At 42.7% G+C, this 22,743-nt stretch overlaps 1 protein-coding gene and 1 long non-coding RNA gene across 3 annotated transcripts; one reads left to right on the forward strand and one right to left on the reverse strand.

The window, feature by feature from the left end:
• Window position 1: 1 nt before the first annotated feature.
• Window positions 2–1,552, reverse strand: LOC146969162 (uncharacterized). Of its 2 annotated transcripts, none has more exons than XR_015038202.1 (3): window positions 1,405–1,552; window positions 1,236–1,371; window positions 2–181 (listed from the first exon to the last, which is right to left on the reverse strand). It is a non-coding gene; the product is annotated as an uncharacterized LOC146969162 (long non-coding RNA). The 2 variants fall into 2 exon arrangements; XR_015038203.1 differs by having other exon boundaries at window positions 1,409–1,551.
• Window positions 1,553–11,920: 10,368 nt separating this feature from the next.
• On the forward strand, window positions 11,921–21,218 carry faah2b (fatty acid amide hydrolase 2b). Its single transcript, XM_085759056.1, has 11 exons — window positions 11,921–12,220; window positions 13,459–13,541; window positions 14,014–14,150; window positions 14,805–15,014; window positions 16,702–16,821; window positions 17,097–17,232; window positions 17,339–17,456; window positions 18,162–18,281; window positions 19,178–19,289; window positions 19,741–19,929; window positions 20,758–21,218. The coding sequence occupies exons 1-11, from the start codon at window positions 12,029–12,031 to the stop codon at window positions 20,931–20,933; spliced, it is 1,593 nt and encodes a 530-aa protein (XP_085615182.1). The 5' UTR covers window positions 11,921–12,028; the 3' UTR covers window positions 20,934–21,218.
• The last annotated feature ends 1,525 nt before the right edge of the window (window positions 21,219–22,743 follow it).

The raw sequence follows: 22,743 nt of genomic DNA on the forward strand, positions 1-22,743 counted from the left end.
CTCTCTCCCTCTCTCTCTCCCTCTCTCTCTCCCTCTCTTCCTCTCTCTCCGTGTCTCGGCTTCCTCCAACTCTGCTCCTCCTGCAGTGGAAAAGGCCGGCGCTCCCCCCTGGTTCCACCAATTGAATCGTGGGCTTCCAGTGCGCACGGAGCTGCCTCACTGACGCTGCAGCCTATTGAAACTGAAGAGGGACAATGAGGAGGAGGAGGGGGTGAGGAGGGGGGGGGCGGAAACAGACAGGGGCGTTAATTCACTAAATCATAAAGTGTGAGCGACTTGACTGGATCAGATCTGCTGCTGCTGCTGAAGAAACTCTCCCTCCTCCTCACACTACACATCTCTCTATCATTGGCAAAATGAATATTATAAATAGGCTAATAATATCAGAGATCACACAACAACTGTCCTGCACTGGATTCAAAGTGTGCGCACGAGCTGATGATGATGTATTTATTTTATAATAACTAACAAAAATCCATCAGGGAGTGTTGCTGCTGCTGCTGGTGAGGCTGTCTGACATGTAATCTGCTGCTCGGTGATAAGTGCTCACATATCACCTCCCATCGTTATTGGCTGCACTTTGCGCACACACACACACACACACAGCGCTACACGTGCACACACACACACGCACACACACGCTGCTCTTCTCCCAAATTGATCCAATCACTCGGACATTTACACATCTAGTAGTAGTCTACTGGTCGCTCAGTCACATTGAGAGGAGAGAGGAGGGGAGGGGAGAGAGGATAGGTTAGTGATGGTGGGGTCGTCCAGCACGCACGCACGCGCACACATGCACGCACGCACGCAGGCTGCAGGAGACTCCTTGATGCTCTGCAGAAAGCTGCGTGCCGCTCAGCCCCGACTGACTGACTGACTGCGGCTCGTAAATTATGGATGTCAAACTGAGCTGAGTTTGTGAGCTCGTCTGTCACGGACTTAACTCCCCCGCAGGGACGGAGGTGACTTACAAACACACAACCTGGGCTAACACACACAGCCTACATACAAAATATACACACAGATTCAGCCTCACGACTCTCAAGTCAAAAATGCTGACGCGCAACTGTGTGCCTGCCGTGATCGCGAGGAGACGCGTGCTTGGCTGTGAGAGGGAGAGAGTCTGTGTGTGTGTGTGTGTGTGTGTGTGTGTGTGTGTGTGTGTGTGTGTGTGTGTGTGTGTGTGTGTGTGTGTGTGTGTGTGTGTGTGTGTGTGTGTGTGTGTGACTTACCTGGCCTAGAAACACACACAGGAGGCTCCACATGCGCCGGTGTGTGTCCTCTGCTGCTCGGATCAGCTGCGACTGCGGCGTCCGGTTACCGACGGCTTTATTTTACTAATTAATCATCCTTGTTGTGCGAACCGCCCTCTCTCTCACACACACACACACACACACACACAGACACACACACGCAGGCAGGCAGGCTTCCGTGGTTTCGTTTTACGTGCTCGCCGTCCTCCTCTCTCCTGCTCGGCTCTGCTCTGCTCGGCTCTGCCTCGCTCCGGGGTTTGGCTGCTTGACGGAAGAGGAGCGGTGACTTTTGCTGCGCTTTATTGGAGGCGGAGGAGGAGGTGAAGGGGGGCGGGTCTAACACTTGATCACCGCAAAAATACACCTGTGGGGGCGCTTAACCTGGCCCAGTTCTCACCTATGTGTGTGTATTGGAGTGTCCAAATAAATAATCCTATGATCTATTTTATCTCACAGTTTTACTCAGATGCTCTTTGTTTTACTCTTCGGTTTTAACTTTTATCCCAACTTTTATCCCATCTTATCTTATCATATTGTATCTCATTTGTTTTTTATCATGTATCATGTATCATGTATGATGTGTGTCTGGCTTGTGCCACAACAACTCCCAGTGTTGTACAGGATGGAGGACGTTGGATCATGTCCACTGTGCTGATTTGTCTCTTTTAGTTTTGAAAGCACTTTGACTTTGAGAGTCAACCCAACAACTCATAATTCAGTATTTATGTTCATTGGATTCAGTTTTATAGCTACAGGGATGTGCAACATGTAAATACTAGAACCAGCTTCTGTCTTTTAACCCTGGTTTTAGCCTTGCATGTGACAAATAAAAATACACTGCCCATCCAAAAAAAAAAAAGTCACCATTTGGATTCAACTAAGCTAATAGGTAAGAGCCTCCCATTGGATAACTGATGTAGTCTCATTTCTTAAACAACCATGTTGGAAGACACAGCCTGTGGTCTTGGAAAAGATGTTTATTTGTTTCAAAAGGGTCAAATTATTGGCATCAAGCAAATAAAACATTTCAACAAACAGTTTCAAATAAACTTATAAACTAATGAGATTGCTGAGACTAAAATTGGGTTAAGAAGTGTCCAACACATTATTAAAAACTGGAAGGATAGTGGGGAACCATCGTCTTCAAGGAAGAAATTGTCCAGACCTTAACCCCATTGAGAATCTTTGAAAAGTTAATGCAACTCTGAACGGAAATAAATGTTGTGACATTGCAGAAGCTTATTGAAACGATGCCACAGCATGTTGTAATCAAAGCTAATGAAATATTAGAGTGTGTGACTTTTTTTTGGACAGGCAGTGTATCTGTCTATCTAGCTTATGTGATATTTTGGTTGGTTTTTTTTTGGCCCAACATACACCCAGACGATCCTCAGCCCACATCTGGCCATTGTCCCTCCACATCTGTCCTCAGGTTCTCAGTGACAGGATGGATCTGACAGTACAGGCCAGTTTGGGGCTTAAACAGGGCGTCTGGGCTGCAGTTTGCAAGTTCGCCCCCCCACACGGTTTTGATTATCAAAATAACAAAACAAAAACTGCTGCTTTTGGGAAACACGTTAATCCAGAAGGTTACAGCATCTTTACTGTTTCAGATTTTCCTGTGAAAACTTTTATACAGTGACTTAATCTCATCTCAAACGAGCAGCCAGAGTCACAACAGCAGCCAGAAGACGCCACCAACCAGTGATCGACATCGTGTCTGTCCTCCTGCAGTCCACTTCAACTCAGATTTATCAAACGGATTTGTTGTCTGTAGATCTCAGAGCACAATCGAAGAAGACTCCTCACTGTCTGTAAAGCTGCTGAGTGGACACTTGTGCAGATTAAGCCTGATGGGAGATATTTACAAATGACAAATAAAGACCAAGTCCAGTTGGCGGCGTGCACTTTAGCTTCAAGTATAATAAAAAACATGGAAGTAAAAAGACATTTTTAATGACCCAGAATGTGTTCACACTCCTGGAGATCATTATTATCATCATTATCTCACAGTTTTACTCAGATGCTCTTTGTTTTACTTTACACTTTCTTCGGTTTTAACTCTTTTATCCCATCTTTTCTTGTATCTCATTTGTTTTTATCACATATACCCCCCTTTTATTTATTTTTAACTGCATCCTTCACTCTAATTTGAGTCCTCCTGGTCTCAGTTTATTGTTGGGTTCTTGTATTGCCTGTGTTGCTGTATCACTTGGGCGGTCCACCTCTTATGGTTTTATGGCATTTGTGATGTGTCTCTTCTATATTGTTTTGTGAAGCACTTTGTAAAGTTGTGTTTTTAAAGGTGCTATATAAATAAAGTTAAGATTCCTTTATTTGTCCCACAGTGGGGAAATTTACATTTGTGCGGCAGCAAATAAAGTTACTATTATTATTAGTGGAAAAAGATGTGATGACATACTTAAAGTAAAACAATATCGTCTCTGTGATAAGAGAATGTGTCTATAAGAGATTTACAAGACGACAGACGACAGTGGATGTTAATGCTCTTCACAGCTCTGTGGGGCCACCTGAACCCCAACGGGCCCCACAGAGGAGCCATAAAAAACCTGTGTCGTACAGCGTGGGGCCATCTCACACCTCGCCGCCACATACTCCCAGCGATGACACACACACACCGTTCACACGTCGAGTCGTAGCTGTGTGATTCTCTCCGAGCAGCAGCGTCCCTGCATTATTAACACAATCAGTTTAGTTTATTGGCGGCCGTCCTGCAGCCAAGCGACGACTCTGAAGTCACACCGCTGCGGCTGATTATAATGTGTATTTATTTATTATTTAGCGCTGCTGATCACTTATTCACCCTCTGGCTGCTCCGTTTGCTTTGAGTCCATGTTGGGCTTCAGTGAACATGTGTGTGAGGATTATGTGAAAGCATTCATGCGTACGTGTGTATGTGTGTGTGTGTGTGCGGACGGGGGGGATTACGTTGACCCCTCTGACCCCTGTGACCTGTCTCAGGCTACTTTATCACCTAGTGGGGATATTTACTTGTGGACAGAGATTTTTGTTTGACATCTCTCTGTGTCCAGATCAAAGAGTCGGCGTGAGGAGAAAACAACCAGCTCAGGTTAAACAGTCACTTCGAGACACTAATCCCTCCGAGATAACGTAGATATCCTCATTTGTTTGGACTTTTCAGCACAGAGATATTCGCCCCTTAAACTGATTTGGACATAACTCCACTACTTAAGTCAAAGCGTAGATCATCCTGCTCAAATACCACTCCAGTACAAGTGGAAACTGTTCATTTTTAACTAATTTAGAGAGAGAAATGACTCAGAAACAACTGGTATGATAAAAAACTTGCATGGTATTAAGACTGTAGAGATGGACATCGGAATTTAACTCATATCAGCATGAAAAATTTTTAGATGCTGGTGACTGCAGTGACTAAACTTATTGCAATTGCAACTGTCAACCCATAGAAATATTTACTGTTATTTATGTTATTTATCTATGTATGCATTGCTTATTTATTTTCCTCATTATCATGTACCCCTGATAGGCCCATGAATGGGACCTGAATGTATCCACTGTTCCCACTGTTTGCGCTCTTTTCTGTGAATTGATTGATTGTGATTATCCTTCTCTCTCTCTCTTTTTTACATTGTTGTTATCTTTGCTTTGTTTTTCAGAATTGGCCTTTGGGGATAAATAAAGTTGTTTGCAGTAGAAGTTAAAAACAGCAACAAGCTGCCTGTTAAATAAAGTTTATCTGGAATTAAATAAACACTGCATCATGTCGTTATCATCATGATACTTAGTGATCTGTCCCATGTTAAAACTCCTGCCCTCAAGGAAAGATTAAGTCCCCAAATGTATGTTAAACACATTTTAAAAAATAATTTCTACCGACATAAATCAAGCTTTTTAAATAATGTTACTTGAGGCCACAGGGTTGAGCAACGTTATCAGTGTTTCTGATGTTTGATGCGGAGTATGAGGAATGTGTGCAGGTTGTAGCCGAATCCAAAACGAAGCTCCCTACGGGAACAACAAAGTAGATGCTGTGACTCTGGTTCAGATTGTGATCTTTTATCTAATGTAACTTTATTGAAACAGTGACAGGCTCAAACATGACAGATAAGTGTTGTAGGAGCTGCTTGTTCTCCTGCGTGTGGTCTACTGCATTTTCAAAATAAAAGAAGATTAATTTGTGCGCTTAAAGCTCTGCTTCAACATACAAGTACTTCTGTACTCCAGAGAAGTATTATGGAGTAAATGTTATACAAAAAAAAAAACTAGCAGAGTACAAAGTAGTTAGTTCCTGTCCACCCCAGGTCATAACTTCCTTCCACTTCCTGAAAAAATGTCATGAGCAGTTTGAACTCTCGTTTTCAGCCATGACCTCCTGGCTTTATTTACTGCACCACGAGGTCACATCCTTGTTTCTAAGTGACATATCTCAACAACTTCCACTTCTAAGGATGAGTTGGGACAACTTTAAACTCATAAGCGCCGGGCATGTGTATGTTGTAAAAGGGATAGTTCAACATTTTGGAAAATTGGCCCGTTGCCATAATCCCTATAGTCATAGCAGTAGGTTTGTTACCTTTAATTGTCGGTGCAAGCTGTTTTTAGAACGGCGGAGCAGAGCCGCGAGCTGCTCAGAGCTACGCTACGGAGGCTCATGGGATTTCTTGGTTTCCCTCATCAAACTCATCAAATACACAATCCAACAACTCCAAAACGCTCTGGTGGACAAGTTGTGACCTGCACATTCACCACGCTATGAGATAATAACAGAACGTTACGAGGCTGAGTTGTTTTAGAGGTAAATTCATGCAAAACTGCTGATGTGCGTTCCCGTCGGGGGCAGTTTTTTGGCAAGCAGTCTCTGCATAAATTATTTTAAAAAACCTCATAATTGCCACTACAAGATAAAAATGTTGAGTTCGTAAAATTGTAATCCTGTTTCTGCTAACATGCTAAAATAAATTGCACTGAACATGGAGGCATTAAGCTTCATGCAGCAGTCTCACAAAAACATCTGTCTTCCTCAATTTCTCATATATTCTTTATAAATCGACCTAAACAAAAAAACCCACACAGAAACCAATTAATGTTATTGGCAGATCCAAATCAATGTGATTTTAATAGACCTGTATTTATCTGACACTAACTATCTCAACAAGCAGCACAAGGGCCCCAAATCAATGTGAGAGTCCATCTTCCTTACGTCCTCACAGGGGAACACACAGACACATAACCACAAAAAAATGTATTTGGATGAGGCCGTCTCGTGTGGTTCTCCTTCAGATCCCCTGCTGAAAAGTTTTAACGACGCCCAGCGGGAGGCGGATCAATATCTGCATCCAAATCCAACACCTGAGCTGACAGATCAATCTCCAACGAGGACAATGGGAGACGTCGGACTACAACACACACATCCACAAGAGTTTATACTCACAGGGATTGTAAGGAAATGATGACGATGATGTCGATGTCCTCACTTCCACATCGAGGAACACTTCATTATATCTGATTTTCCTGTTGTGATTCACACCTGCATGTCTCTGCAGAGCTCACACACACACACACACACACACACACACACACACACACTGTAAATAAAACATCAACATCAGGCGTCTCCTGCTGCATCTGAAATTACACATTTCCACCTATACAACACATGCAGGTCTGGACGGTGCAAATCTATATCCTGGACCTGCTGCTGCTGCTGCTGCGTCCCCCATCTGAGCGGCGGCGGCCCCTCGTTAGAAGCTCGTCTCTGGGTGCTAAGTAACAAACACACCCCCCCCAACCCCCACCCACCCCCTGCCCGACCCTGTACATGCAGCCGGGCGGGGGGCCAGGGGCCTTCGTAATTGGTTTTTGGAGCACACCAGCTGTTTCATGTGCCCGCGTGCCGGTCCCTGAAGGAGGTGCAGGCGTGACAGGGTGGGTGGGTGGGGGGTGGAGGAGTTGCCACATGGTCCACCTCAACAACCCCCCCCCTTCCCCCCATCCTCCCCACCCCCCCTCTTCCTCTCATCATGGATAAAAGGCTGCTGCCAAATAGATAAATAGACTCCTGGAGATGGTCATGCTGCTGCTGCTGGTGTTGGGGGAAACCACCACATTATTACATCTATACATAATACATAGAGATGATGTATGTGGCGCACACACACACACACACACACACATAATCTAGTCTTTGACCTTGACAATATATACATTTTAAAGGCTGGTACCTCTATACCTCTACCCAAGGAGCATATATGTTGCTGTAATATAATACGATATAATATAAAACACTGTTGCCCATGAAGTTGGAATAAAACTTCTTCTTTTTCTTTTTTCTTTTTTTTTTTTTACATCTTCTCATGAAATGATTTTGGACAAAGTGATTTATTCTTGATAGGTAAAGTGTATATCTTCTCAAAACTTGATTGATCAATCTCTTTGAAACATATCACTGTGAAAATTAAACCACAATATAACAGGAATAAAAAGAGGAATACTGTGAGTCTGAAAATCAATATTATTCCAACTCCATTGGCAACAGTGTATAACATAACATAATAATAATAATCATATATTATATTGTACAGTATGTTTTCTTCTATAAAAGGGGGAATTTTGTTGATTTCTATTTATATCTAATCTATATCTAGGCTATACGTTTTCACTTTCATGTAGTTTCCACATGTGATATTAAACATGTGCCTGAAGTTTTGTTTTTCTTATTCTCAAAGGTCAACATTTACATCAAAAACTAAACTAAATTGCACATTTTCCACCTCCTTGTAAACATATTGAGTAAAATTGGATCTTTTAGTATTTAAATATTGATTTGAAGGACCATTTATCAGTGGAGTGAGTCAATATTACATCACTAAGGTGCCACACTATGTGAAATAAATGAAGTAGTTCTTGATTGGAGTGAAAACCCCCCAGGTGCTCCGTTTTCTTGTTTCATCCCATGAAGAATAATGAATGAAAAACTCTTCTACTTTGAATTCTGATTAATGAAAATGGTCACTTAGGCTCATAAAACAAATCTTTGCGCCCCAGAGGGACAGACAGATCAGTCCAGACTGGTCTCCAGGGCCTCGTGGAGGTGCTGGAAAGTGGATCAGAGTGAAGTGCTGCTTCATCAACAAAGGAACAGTAAAGTAAATTACCGTCCACTTAAACAGAGGGGGGTTCGAACTGTGATCTCGTTAAGAAAATGAAATGTAAAGGTAACCGGAGGGGCTTTACAGAGGGCACATTGGGGCAATGTCAAACAACCTACACCCGACTCAATGGAAAACATATAACTCATATTGAATTATCCATGGTCTGGGTTTATACTTCTCATCTAATCCAAACACAGACGTGTGATGTGATTAATCTGAAAGAGAGAAAGTCTCAGGTGTTGCAGACTTTTCCCTACTGTGTGTGTACAATACCAGAGTCACAATAATAACGAGCTATTGGTCGATGGCATGTGGCGTCCGTCCCATGACAACAGAGACACGAAAGAAGACGGAAATCAATACAAAAGAGCCCAAAGCCCTCTCCTGTTGTTCACTGACCCCGTATCACTTTACCCCAAAGGCCTCCATTCACAAAGGGTTTAAAGTTCCCATCAAGCATGGTTCACACACACACACACACACACACACACACACACACACACACACACTGCATAAACCCAGAGTATTTTCAGTTTCATGCAATCACATTCACTCTTTTGCTCGGTCCCAGCAGCAGAGCTCGATGAGCCCGACACACAGGAACACAAACACTGTCGATTGTGTCTCTTCCCTCTTGTCTCTACACGCCCGGTAGTTTTCTGCGCCTCAGGTTTCACCTTACAGGTGAGGAACGATCTGTTTTTCTCCACTCGGTTGGGACGGTGATATGTTTGTGTTATGTTTTTCCAACAGGGCGTATACCCCATATTACTCAGGAGGAGCATTTCTCTTCTAATTCTGTGGCTGTCTCTTCAAAATGTGGTCAGATAAACTCTCTCAGTTGCTGTGTGTTAATGAATGAAAAGGTTTAAGTCAATGTTTTTGTTCCAAAGGTTGCAACATTTTTTAGAAGTGTGCACAACAACAAACGGCCACTTCCTTCTGTTAACAGAAATGACACAATCCTTTGGAAAAAAAAGAGAAAAAAAAGAAAAGTTTCCTGCCTCTGAACGTCGTCTGTTAATCTCAAAACGAGCTGTGAAATTAGTTCCTCCTGAAATACAAGGATCAATAAATAGCTCAGCAGGGTGTACGCATGCAGCCATTCTGGGGATATTATTGATCTCATATGGCTATTACTCACACAGTCAAACCCTAATATGAAGTTTTTCAACAACATGATAAGAGCACAACCCCCTCTCTGTCATTACTGAAGCATTTATTAGGCCAATTGAGTCTTTTTTTTTTTTTTTTTACTTTAAACTAAAGCTACAGAAGCTGAAATTTCCATAAATACCACCAGGTGCCATCAGATCATACATTTAATATTTGATATTGTTATGATGTGGTGGATGAATTCAGATGTATAGCTTCAAAAATATAAATTATCAGAGGTATTATCAGTCTAATATGCTGACAGAATCAACAGCATCTGCAGACTGAGATTGTTACGTAGCTATAAATTACATTATTGGATCAGATGGATTGTTACTGAAGCCTCAATGTGGAAGCAGTGAATGTAGGCCTTGTGTGTTTTAAATGGTCTAATTTACATAATTTACAGAGAGAGAAAAATAACCTGCATGCATGTCCCTTAAACCAAACACTAAATGCATTGTGGGAAACCCCTCCATCAGTTGCATGTGTGCAGCGTGTGACGTTGGAGCAGTGAAACACGGCAGCAGCAGCAGCAGAACTGACAGGAACCAGTGGACGTGACGGCAGCAGCAGATTCTCCACTAACCCACTGACCTGCATTGCAGAGACAGAGTCAGAGCGACGTGCTGCGAATGTTCAAACAGGGATGAAAGCGTCTGCAGCCTTCAGCCATGCTGCCCTCTACTGCTCACACACTGGTGATGCACTGCAGCCCAATTTCTGCTCCTTCCTTACTCATGCAATTTAATAAAACAAGACATAAACAGAAAGTGATACACTTTAATTTTGTAGCTGGAGCTAAATTTGATCATTTGCATTGAAGGATGCATTGTTAATTTCCCCAAATGATGAAGACAATCTTGTCTTATCAACTGATAATAAGACATAATTGATTTCTTGATTACATTAGTAGTATAACTTTGATGTCCAATTATCCACGTTTTCTTTTTTCTGTCAATGCACTTTAATCAACCTCCTTTATATTTATATATCTGTGAATTTAATGTTTGATTGTGCAACAGCGATTTTAAATACAATACAATTAATCTGTATTATTTAGCGTGGTAGGAAATTGCCTTTGGCTCACCGTATAAAAACTATAATTAAATCAAGTAACTTTTTCTTTGTTAGTCTAACCACAGGAGGCACCACAGAAGATGATTTTTGTTTTCCCTGTAGATAAAATTTGAAAATGTTTCATTAAAAAAAAAAACAACAGCATGATGATGAGTTGATGTTAAAATCCTGAGTCTATCAGGGGTGTCAAAGGTGAGGCCCAAGGGCCAAAACCGGGCAAGCAGGTGTCCTATCCGTCCAACAGGATGAATTTGCCAGAAAATTACATAGAAGACAGAAAAGGCATGATATTGTTGAAACTTCACATATTTTTCCTCAAGAAACTTCATGTTGCTCATAATGTTTTGTAAAAGGATAGTTCATTAACTGTTAACATCTTAATAATGTACTTGGACCTCTTTGTACAGACACAAAGGGATTTACAGGCCACTAATTACTTCTTGATAATGTCACGAAATAGCCAAGAAATGACAATTAATTGCGTAGTAATGTCAAGAAATAGCCTAGAAACAACAGTCAGTTTCATAGTTATGTCATGTTTTTCATAAAGGCAAAAAATCACACATGCTTTTCATGCTTTTTCTCCACCAAGTCTTTGCAATTGACCAATATCATATTTCTGGGCTATTTCTACGCAATCAATCGTTATTTCTTGACATTATTATGAAATTGACCATTTTCTAGCCTACTACTAGACATTATTATGCAGTTAATTGTTATTTTTGACTATTTCTTGACATTATTAAGTAATTAGTGGCCTGTAAATCCCTTTGTATCTGTACAAAGAAGTATACAAGTACATTATTTTTACAAAACATTATGAGCAACATGAAGTTTCTTGAGGAAAACTATGTGAAATTTCAACAATATCATGCCTTTTCTGTCTTCTATGTAATTTTCTGGCAAATTCATCCTGTTGGACGGATAGGACCCCTGCTTGGCCGGTTTTGACACGTTTGACACCCCTGATATAGACTCAGGATTTTAACATCAACTCATCATCATGCTGTTTTTTTTTTTTTTTTTTTTTAAGTAACGGGTTTCGAGTTTTTGTTGTTTCTAGGTTATTATACATTATTATTTTACTGGTTTGGACCACTTGAGATCAAATTGTGCTGAACTAAAATACGTTTTAAAGTATCTCTGGTGTTATTTTATACATTTATTCTGAATTTTCTATGTGAAGCAGTTCCGGTGGTTTTATTTTGAAGGCTACACTACTTCCTGTCATGTCCTCCTCGTTACTAAGCGACGCCGCCTTGACGGCGGGTATAAAAGCTCCGTCCGGACCTTCAGCGGAAGACGGAGCTGTTAGTACCGAGGTGACGGCGGCCGTGTGACCGCTGACCTTCCGTCCTCCCTCGGCCTCCCCGCGGTGCGAACATGGCCCTGAGCCGCCTGGAGAAGGCTCAGGTGTGGCTCCTGAAGGCGCTCACCGGAGTCCTCTTCGCCCTCTACCGGCTCTTCGCCCCCCGCAGCCCCGGCGCCGCGGCCGGGAAGAGGCTGCCGGCCGTCGGCAACGCGCTGCTGCTGGAGTCGGCGACGCAGCTCGCCAAGAAGATCCGGAGAAAAGAGGTGTGTACCGGGTCAACGTTACGACGTAACAGCAGCAGCCTCATCTTTAGCCTGGTTAGGTAGTTTAATAAATAACCACTCAGCAGCGCTCAGGTATCTCCAGTTAATGATTGTTTTAGACCCAATAAAGTTAAAGCTGTTAGCTGGTCTAAAGATAGCAGCATTGTTTTAATGGTTAATAATTATTTATATTTAGCCTACATCCCCCCTTTTTAAAAATGAAAAGCCACATGACGGTCAGACTCAGTTGCTGCACCTGTGTTAGGATGTTTTGTTTTGTTTTTCCTATTTTATTTTGTTTTTAAGTGTGTAAAACCCCGAGGGTGGCATTGTGACACCTGTGGACTGACAATACACCTGCGCACACACACACACACACACTCTGATGCAGCACTTTATAAGGAGCAGGTTGGAGCCCGTCTCTGCTCTACACACACACACAGATGTGGTGATTGAGAAGAGGAGGCCACACAAACACACTAAACTCACTGTCATGTTCATGAAACCAGTTTGGGATACATTAATATGATGCATGATGGTATTACGGGTGTCAGAGATGTCAGAGAGAGAGTGTGTGTCTCTGTGTCTCAGTGTGTGCCAAGAACAACAAGACTGTTGACATATGGCTGGTCGGGTGCATGACACCAAACTTTGACCCGACCTTCTGCAGCCTCCTGACTCCTGACCTGCTCTGCCTGCAGGGTTTTATGGACGTATGGTATATAAATGTATGGAAAACAATCATCAATGCCCTCAGTGAAAATGAACATGTGCAGAGCTGCAATGACTGGACAAGTCAGTTTTAATAATCAGTTAATTAATTAAGAAAATTTCAAACTAAAGCATCAAATATTTTGCAGCTTCAGACTCTTAACTGTCTGTTTCCGGGCTTGCAGTATAGTAAATTTACTATTTTTTCAGCTTAATGTTAAAATGATTAATAAAGAAAATAATAAGCAGATTAATCAATTATGAAAACTGTTGTTTTTTGCATTCCTGACTACTGTACGGCTACTGAGGTGCAATAAACTGTGCTGAAGGTTTAAGATACTGTACATATTAGAAACAGAATCAGTATAATCTATGTTGTAGTGTGTGTGTGTGTGTGTGTGTGTGTGTGTGTGTGTGTGTGTGTGTGTGTGTGTGTGTGTGTGTGTGTGTGTGTGTGTGTGTGTGTGTGTGTGTGTGTGTGTGTGTGTCTGACGGTAACACACACTCATGCAGTCTAAATGTTGCAGGTGTCCAGTGTGGAGGTGGTGCAGGCTTACATCGACCGGATCCAGGAAGTCAACCCATTACTGAACGCCATGATAAAAGACAGGCAAGAAAAAATCCTAATGAAATTTAAATGATTACTGGTCACTATGTAAATAATTGAATAATCGTTTTAAAAAATCAGCTTTAAAAAAAAAAAAATTTCCTTTTCTAATTTTTTTTTTTTTTTTAATTAAACAGAATTTTTCAAAATGCTACACTGGGCTGTTGGAAATTTTCCTTTTGACATTATGAGCAAAATGACTGATCAATCAAATAGAATAATCCGCACATTAATTGATAATGGAAACTAATTGCAGCCCTATTGTCCTCCCGTCTCTAATTATTCCTCCTGTGGGTGTAATCATTAGTCATGTGTTTGTCTCTAATTAAAAGTATATAATTATATAAAGAGTAAATAGCTGTTGTCGTAGCGTTTTAGCTTTCTCTTTTATTTTGAAATTGGACTCTGACATATTTATAGTTTGCGTCATATCCTTTACATCTCTCTCTCTCTCTCTCTCTCTCTCTCGGTGCAGGTTTGCCGCTGCGCTGCAGGAGGCCGCTCAGGTGGATAAGCTGATCGAGGAGGAGACGGGGGGAGAGGAGGTGCTGGAGGACCGGCTGCCTCTGCTGGGAGTCCCCCTCTCCGTCAAAGAGTCCTTCGCCCTCCAGGGTAAACTCCCAGAAACCTGATCCCCTGTCGGTGTCAGGCACTTGGAAACCAGGCTCTTTTACTATGATTACATTTGGTACAGATAACATACACAGACACAGACACACACCCAGTGGAAACACGCAGCTGCTCAGGGAGCGGTTGAGCGATGTTGTTATTATAGATATGTAGGATTTAGAGGCAGCACTGTTAATCCTGTTGTGAAACCTTGTTGTGAAAAGCCTCTCGTACCTTTGGTCCGATTCATAATCTCACCTCTGACTTAGTTACTGTTTGCACAAACTATGAAAAGGTTAAAGCAGAAGTAAGCGGAATATTTGTGTTAATATAAGTCTTAAATAGTTATATCTTCCGACAGCAATCACTTATATCGAGTGTTTGGTCTGAAACACGGGTCTGTCAGTCACTCTGCTCTGCTGTAAGCCGAGGAGAAAACTTTCCTTGTATCCTACAACCTTTATCCAATGAGGAGAGAAAACGGCATAAAGGGGCGGTCCTCTCTGTGTGTGCAGCCCAGGGATGCGCGTGAATGTGGTGACGTAGGGACGAGGGCGGGGACTGCTAACTCCATCGGCTGACAAGAAGTTAGCCAAAACCACCGGATCGCTTACTTCTGCTTTAAGAATAAAACAGTTTTCCATACTTCTTTTGCAGGCATGCCCTTCACCACAGGTCTGATCTCCCGGCGAGGGATCGTGGCGACCGTCGACGCTCCGCCCGTGGCCCTGCTGAAGAGGGCGGGCGCCATCCCCCTGGGCGTCACCAACACCAGCGAGCTCTGCATGTGGTGCGAGTCGCACAACCACCTGAACGGCATCACCAACAACCCGTACGACCTGGAGAGGATACCAGGAGGAAGCTCAGGTCAGCCGCCATTGGTTGGTTAAAGGGATAGTTCAACATTTTGGCGAATTGGCCCATTGCCATAATCCCTAAGTCATAGGAGTACGTTCGTTACCTTTAATTGTCGGAACGGCAGAGCGGAGCCGCGAGCTGCTCAGACAGAGTTGTTTTAGAGGTAAATGCAGAGGCTGCTTGCCGGAAAACTGCCACAGACGGGAACGCACATCAGCGGTTTTGCATAAATTTCCCTCTAAAACAACTCTGTCTCGTAACGTTCTGTTATTATCTCATAGCGTGGTGAATGTGCAGGTCACAACTTCTCCTCAAGAGCGTTTTGGAGTTGTTGGATTGTGTATTTGATGAGTTTGATGAGGGAAACCAAGAAATCCCATTAGCCTCCATAGCGTAGCTCTGAGCAGCTCGCGGCTCTGCTCCACCGTTCTAAAAATAGCTTGCACCAACAATTAAAGGTAACAAACCTACTGCTATGACTATAGGGATTATGGCAATGGACCAATTCGCCAAAATGTTGAACTATCCCTTTAAGTCCCTGATAACAGGGAGGTGGATCAGGTTCATTTTGTTGACATTGAGCAGCGTCATGTTGGAGTCTGTCTCTTTTGTCTCCAGCTGAGTCTCTGGTTTTTTGCCTCATAATCATATTACACACCAGTGCAGACACACAGGCTCTGGATCTTTAAAGGGGAACTCCGTCACAATCTGATTAGAGCTCGTATTTAATATTAAGTAGTTAATTTAATTCAGAATGTTTTGACCACTTACATGTACGGTAAATTCATGTGTTTTAATGTAGAAATAAATAATAAATATTGGCCTTATTACATCTTTTTGGGAAATTCTTTTGGAGCGTTTTTGCGTGTTTACGTTTGTAGCATTTATAGTTGTTTAGCTACCAGTCATTGCTAGTTCAGCATCAATATTCATTCCTGTACTCACCAACATCTGTCTCCAGAGGTGGAAAGCAACACCAGTGTTAACTCTCGTCTCTTACGATGCCTTTTCTTCTGTTGAAACTAGCATGCTTGCCGCAACCCGTCCGTCTTGTCGTTTTCCGATAGCGAGTCGCTGTAGCCTCCAGTCTGTCCTGAAGGGTGAATTACAAAGGTCTTGTCTTGTAAACGAAGCGCCACATTCATCTGTCGGCAGGAAACCTTTTCGTGCAGCAGATTAAAGTTGCATATGACTCATTTTGAAAGGGGAACTATGCAAGTCTGTTCGCTTTTCCTCTGTTTTGCTAACCCTCCTCTCGGCCGTGTGCATTTGTTTACAACGAAGCCGGCGAGAAATCAATAAATACAACGATACATAATGTTATATCATATACGATGTTACAACGTGTATATTTGTGTAGTCTTAACTGTCATAAACAAGAGATCACGGGTTATGGGACGAGTTTGTGTCGTGGTGCCGTAGAGACAAGAGCTGGGACTTACAAAGTTGTTTTTCAGCCAGTTTTTCAGAGACACTAGGTGGAAGCCAAAGAGCCTACATTCTCCCTGTAACAACGTACATGCCATTTATTTAACCATCATAATTACTCTGCTGTTTAATGAAGGTAAAAATCCTGCATAGTTCCCCTTTAAATCCACTGATGCCTTCTGGTTTGGGAGTGACAGAAAAAGGGAGCAGACCTGGGAGAATAAATGAGACTGACTGAGATCCACAATCTGTTTATCTCCTCTTCCAGGGGGCGAGGGCAGTCTACTGGGGGGAGCTGGTGCGGTCATCGGCATTGGCTCCGACATCGGCGGCAGCATCCGTATGCCCTGTTTCTTCAACGGGATATTCGGCCATAAAACCACTCCTGGTAAGAGACAGGTCATGTTATCATGTCCTGTATATCTTTATATACTATACGCTACTATAACAGTGTCCATTGTCCTGTACTTAAACATTAACATGTTATACAGACAGAACCTGTAACCCCTAAGCCTCCATATCTGCTGGGCGTGTGAATAGGCAAATGTTGTGTGAACATACCAACAGTTGTTTCTACTGCCCCCTCGAGCCCAAACAAACAGGTGCTGCAGCTTATTTACATATCACGCTCTGATATGCGTGTGTGTGTTTGTGTATGTAAAGGTGTGGTGTCCTGTGAGAACCAGTACCCTCCTACCTCCGGCACTCAGGACGACTACGTCAGCTCTGGTCCCATGTGCCGTTACGCCGAGGACCTGCTGCCCATGCTGAAGATCATGGCCGGGCCCAACGCTCACATGTAAAAAAAAAAAAAAAGAGTCGTCTTTGTCTATCCACACACAGTCATATTTTTTTTCAACACCACACGGATGTGCTGCAACAACACGTTTATATTCTGCACACAGGTTGTCCTTGAATTCGAAGGTCGACCTAAAAAAGCTGCGTTTCTTCACCATCCCTCATGACGGAGGCTGTCCTCTGACGTACCCCGTCAACAAAGACCTCATGGACATTCAGAGGAAGGTGGGGTGTGAATCTGAGCCTCAAATTACTTGTAAATATATCAGGAAGGTTATTTTAAAGCCACTTTTCCCGTTACACTCCATTAACCTCACTCGGCTGTCGGTATTTATAAAGTTTTTCCCTTCTGCATAATTTATCCTCAAGTATTTTTATCTTGCTCAGTTCATACAAGCTGTACTCTTACTTGTATCCATGCCAACCTACGCTGTGCAACATCTCCAACCAAACAACGTGTCGACAGGCCGCAAGAAATAGCCTAGAAATAACGGTCAATTTCATAGTAATGTCATGTTTTTCATAAAGGCAAAAGGTTACACATGCTTTTCATGCTTTGAATTTTTTGGGAAAGGCCTGAATTTTTCTCCACCAAGTCCTGGTCCAATTGACCATGGGCTATTTCTGTGGTATTTCTACACAATCAATCGTTATTTCTTGGCTATATTTCTTGACATTACTATGAAATTGACCGTTATTTCTAGTCTATTTCTAGACATTATGACGCAGTTAATTGTTATTTCTTGGTTAAGTCTTGACATTACTATTATTATCTATTTAAATAATATTTTGTAGCTACATAACAGTAGTACATTTATTATTTGTACATAGTGAAGTCTTTATATATTTTCATTCCTTACTTTCTGTAAGTCCTGTATGTCTGTGCTACTGTTGCAAGTGCAATAAAAAGTCTCTCTTATGTCTTTCCAGGTGGTGGAGCGACTCGAGGCCGATCTCGGAGTGAAAGTCCAGGAGGTGCAACTCCCACGGCTCCGCTACGGCTTCCAGATCTGGGACACCTACATGGGGCTTCCTGATAAGGAGGGCAAGGCAGGTTCAACCCACTGAGATCCAACCAGTGTTATTATTATTATTCATCAGTTTTTTGTTTCGTTTTCCTGCTGCTGGAATGGAGAGAAACAGGAAAGACGGGAGGAAAACAGGCATTAGTTACAGAGCTGCTGCCGAGACTCTCCATCTATTAACCTGTTTCACAGTGAAGGAGAAGCAGGCCGAGCCGTATTCACAGCTCCTATTGTAGTCTGCTGCCTGGAAACGGTTTACTAATCTGTTTAGCTGCCAGGGCACAGCATACCGCACACACACACACACGCACACGCACACACACACACACACACACACACACACACACACACACACACAGAGTAGTATTTCCATCACCTCAGAAGACATTACACTGACCTACATTGGTTCCCTGGAGACCTAAACCAACCCTACACCGAGTCTTGACCATTAAATTTGATCATTTACATCACAGGGACTTTGTTTTTGTCCCCAAACGAGGTCAAGCTGTCACACTGTGACCGAACAGACACATGACACCGACACCACGACGACAACAGCAGCAGCAGCAATAAGAGTAACACAACCACGTGTCCGCTGAATGACTGCTGGGTAAATCTAATGAAGTAATATTACCCACGTGTCAGTGCTTCGGCTTCCGCTCGGTCGTGGCGATGAGACGACGATGGTTTCTAGTTGTAAATGAGTTCCTGCTGTCGAGATGACACAATGCGCCGCCAACACAGGTTAGTGTTACCACGGTGATAATGGTCCCTTTATTGGTGGAAGAGTCTGGCAGCAGCAGAAAACAGAAACCACATGACCGACTGTCTGTCTGTTGGTGAAGATGATACCACACACACACTAAACGAGAAACAGGAACAAAACTATTGGGTTTCAATAAAGTTTTTTTCTTCCTTCAGCCTCCTGTGCCTTTCGCCTCTCTGATGGGGGAACCAGGACGACCGGCATGGCCTCTGTGGGAGCTGCTGAAATGGATCATGGGAAAATCAGAGCACACCATGGCTGCTATCGGTAAAACTGTCATCACGTTTTTTAACTTTAAGTTTTATTTCCCCTTTTTTTTATTATCTCCTTTAACTTGTTAATATTTACGGAGCAATAAAATGTTAGTTACTTCTGCTAAAAAATGATATTGTGAAATAAATAAATCAGTTATTTATAACAGACCAAGTAACCAACAGTTTGCAAAGTGCACGATCACACAGTTATTAAAATTCGTAAAGTAAAAGTTTATGTCGGGACTCGGGACAAATTAATCTCACGAAGAATAACATGTAACCGCTGTCATTCAAAACATTAACTTTTATTGGTAAATTCAATTATTTATAAGTTCATAAAAAAGATTATTATCTCTATTATAGTATTAGCTCCTAACATCATTATTATTTGTAGCAGAAGCTCCTGAAGTCGTAGCTTTACAGCTGAACTGACCTCCCTGTGTGTGTGTGCGTGTCGTCCTCAGGTCTGGGCCTGGTGGAGATGGCCCACGCGTCCAAACCTTCGGCCTTCATCATGGAGCAGAAGGAGAAGCTGCAGAAGGAGGTGGCGGAGCTGCTAGGCAACGACGGCGTTTTCCTTTACCCCCCTCACCCCAGAGTGGCACCGAAACACCACCACCCGCTCTTCAGACCCTTCGACTTCGCCTACACCGGTCAGTGACCTTAAAACACCCTCACAACCACACATCTGCATCTATATTTACTATAGTTTGCAAACAGGTAATCTGTAAATACCTGTTCAGTGTTCATGGCATCTTTGTGTGACAGGATATACAGTAAAAGTTTTGTGACTGATGATTCAATGTAGGAGCTTGTAATTCTGATGTTTAGCGTTCGTCTTTTGGTGTTCTGTGTGTATTTGTACGTATTAAAGGAGACATATTATGCCCCTTTTCCACAAATTAAAATAGTCCCCAGGTGTCTTAAAGACAAGTCTGTGACATGCTTTGGTCAAAATACCCCAAGGATCAAACATCACAGCTCTTTTCATCCTGTCAAAACAGCCCTGTTCAGAACGGCTGGTTTCAGTGCCTGTCCCTTTAAATGCAAATGAGACACTGCTTGCCCCGCCCCTTCTACTGGTATCAGGTAGGGGTGGTATTATGCAAATTCGAAAACTAATGACATCATTGTCAGACAAACAAGGGAACAGCTCATTAAACCACATGGATTTCAACCTTGGGAGCCTGAAAATTACAGATTTTTTTTGTCAATTCTCACATTTGAGGGGCCGGAAGACAAGACAAACACCCAAATATATGTTAAAGAGCCTTCAAAAAGTGATATTTCCATAATATATCCCCTTTAAGTATATGTCTTTTTATATTTGGTATGTATAGTCATGAAAATGAAAAGACCCCAGGAAGAATAGCTGCTGATTTGCAAAAGCTAGTGGGGATCTAAATAAACTAAACTCAAGACATCGTAGGTTTCTTCTACACTTACAAGACTCTTTCTCCTCTTTTACCTCCTGTCCTCAGGTATCATCAACATCCTCGGGCTGCCCGTCACCCAGTGTCCCCTGGGTCTGAACGAGGAGGGGCTGCCCCTGGGGGTGCAGGTGGTGGGCGGGAAGCACCAGGACCATCTGACCCTGGCTGTGGCGCTCCACCTGGAGAAGGCGTTTGGCGGCTGGAGGGACCCCGGAGCCAACTGAAGGAAGAAAATAAATCACACACACTCCTCTAAAAAGCCGTTACCAAATCTCCGGACTGGAGAGCTGGGTGGATCGGAGACCGCGTGGGGGTCTCGGTCCGCCTCGCTGCTCGCTGTAGTGCACAATCACGACGAGGTACGATCAGCCGGCTGAATGTTGTTAAAGTGAAGGAGGTTACATATTCTGTGCTAATAATGAGGGACCAGCTGGTTGAAGTGAGTCTGTTATGATTTTATCATCGACCCTGAACAGGGCCTGTTGTTCTGTGACGAGTACAAGCTTTAAGAAGAGATTTTATATTAGTGAAAAATAAATATCTATAATAATTGAGCGTTCACATGATCACACACACCAACGAGGACTTTGTGCTGTTTTTGTGACTTGATATCCGACGTCGGGCTGCTAGACCGCCACAGTGTGAAGTGGAAACGACCACACGGATGCCTTTTATTTACACTTTAACTTTAGGTTTTAACCCGTGCAGTTACATGTGCAATAGATCTGTCGTTACTGTTTTAACTCTCTCTTTTTAGGCACAAACACAGAGACAGAGGTTGTGTCTGTCCTCATTAAACCTCCACTCTGCTCCACTGGGAGTCCGTTCCCTGACTCCTGAAACCTTAAAAAGAGTCAAAAAGGTGAAATTTCTCCACAAATAATCCTGAGAGGTGACAATCAGGTCAGAGTCGTCAAACACCGGGGCCTTTTAATAAAAATTTATTTTAACACACTGATAAAAAAATGCTGCTCAAGTCCTTTGTTGTGTGATGATGATGATGTGGACGCTGCCTAACGGTTGTTATTAATAGACTGTGGTGCCTGTTTTAATGCTGCAACTTTGTCTGTTGTTTCAGCAAATAATAAAAAAAATTAAAAAAAGTCTTGAATGTTTTCCCTCCTTTATACAACTCACAGCTTCTTCATCGACCAAAAACACACTTAGTTACAGCAGGAGAGAGACAATCCAGGTCAGAGCTGCACCGAACCAGGAAACCAGACTGTAAATGGAAAGACACTCAACCTGGAAATGGTTGAGATACAGTTTGTTTTTTATATATTCCCCATGTAACCAGTTGATCTACCTTCAGTAGAGAACATTGTGAATTTTACAGGTTTAAAGATACAGTTTAAAGGGATAGTTCAACATTTTGGCAAATTGGCCAATTGCCACAATCCCTATAGTTTTAGCAGTAGGTTCGTTACCTTTAATTGTCGGTGCAAGCTATTTTTGGAACGGCTGAGAAGAGCCGTGAGCTGCTCAGAGCTACGCTACGGAGGCTCATGGGATTTCTTGATTTCCTTCATCAAATACACAATTCAAAAACTCCAAAACGTTCTGGTGGACAAGTTGTGACCTGCACATTCACCACGCTATGAGATAATAACACAACGTTACCAGACGGAGTAAATGCAGAGAGGTAAATGCAGAGACTGCTTACTGAAAAACTGCCCTGGACGGGAACGTGCATCAGCGGTTTTGCATTAATTTACCTCCGTCTCGTCACGTTTCGTTATCATCTCATAGCGTGGTGAATGTGCAGGTCACAACTTGTCCACCAGAGCGTTTTGGAGTTGTTGGATTGTGGATTTGATGAGTTTGCTGAGAGAAACCAGGAAATCCCATGAGCCTCCGTAGCGTAGCTCTGAGCAGCTCGCGGCTCTGCTCTGCCGTTCTAAAAAATAGCTTGCACCGACAATTAAAGGTAACAGACCTACTGCTATGACTATAGGGATTATGGCAATGGGCCAATTTGCCAAAATGTTGAACTATCCCTTTAAGACTTAATGCTGCTATAAAAACCAGATGAAC

This window comes from Trachurus japonicus, chromosome 18 (assembly GCF_045865225.1).
Source record: "Trachurus japonicus isolate A0001 chromosome 18, Traja_1.0".
In the NCBI taxonomy this organism is placed as follows: Eukaryota; Metazoa; Chordata; class Actinopteri; order Carangiformes; family Carangidae; genus Trachurus; species Trachurus japonicus.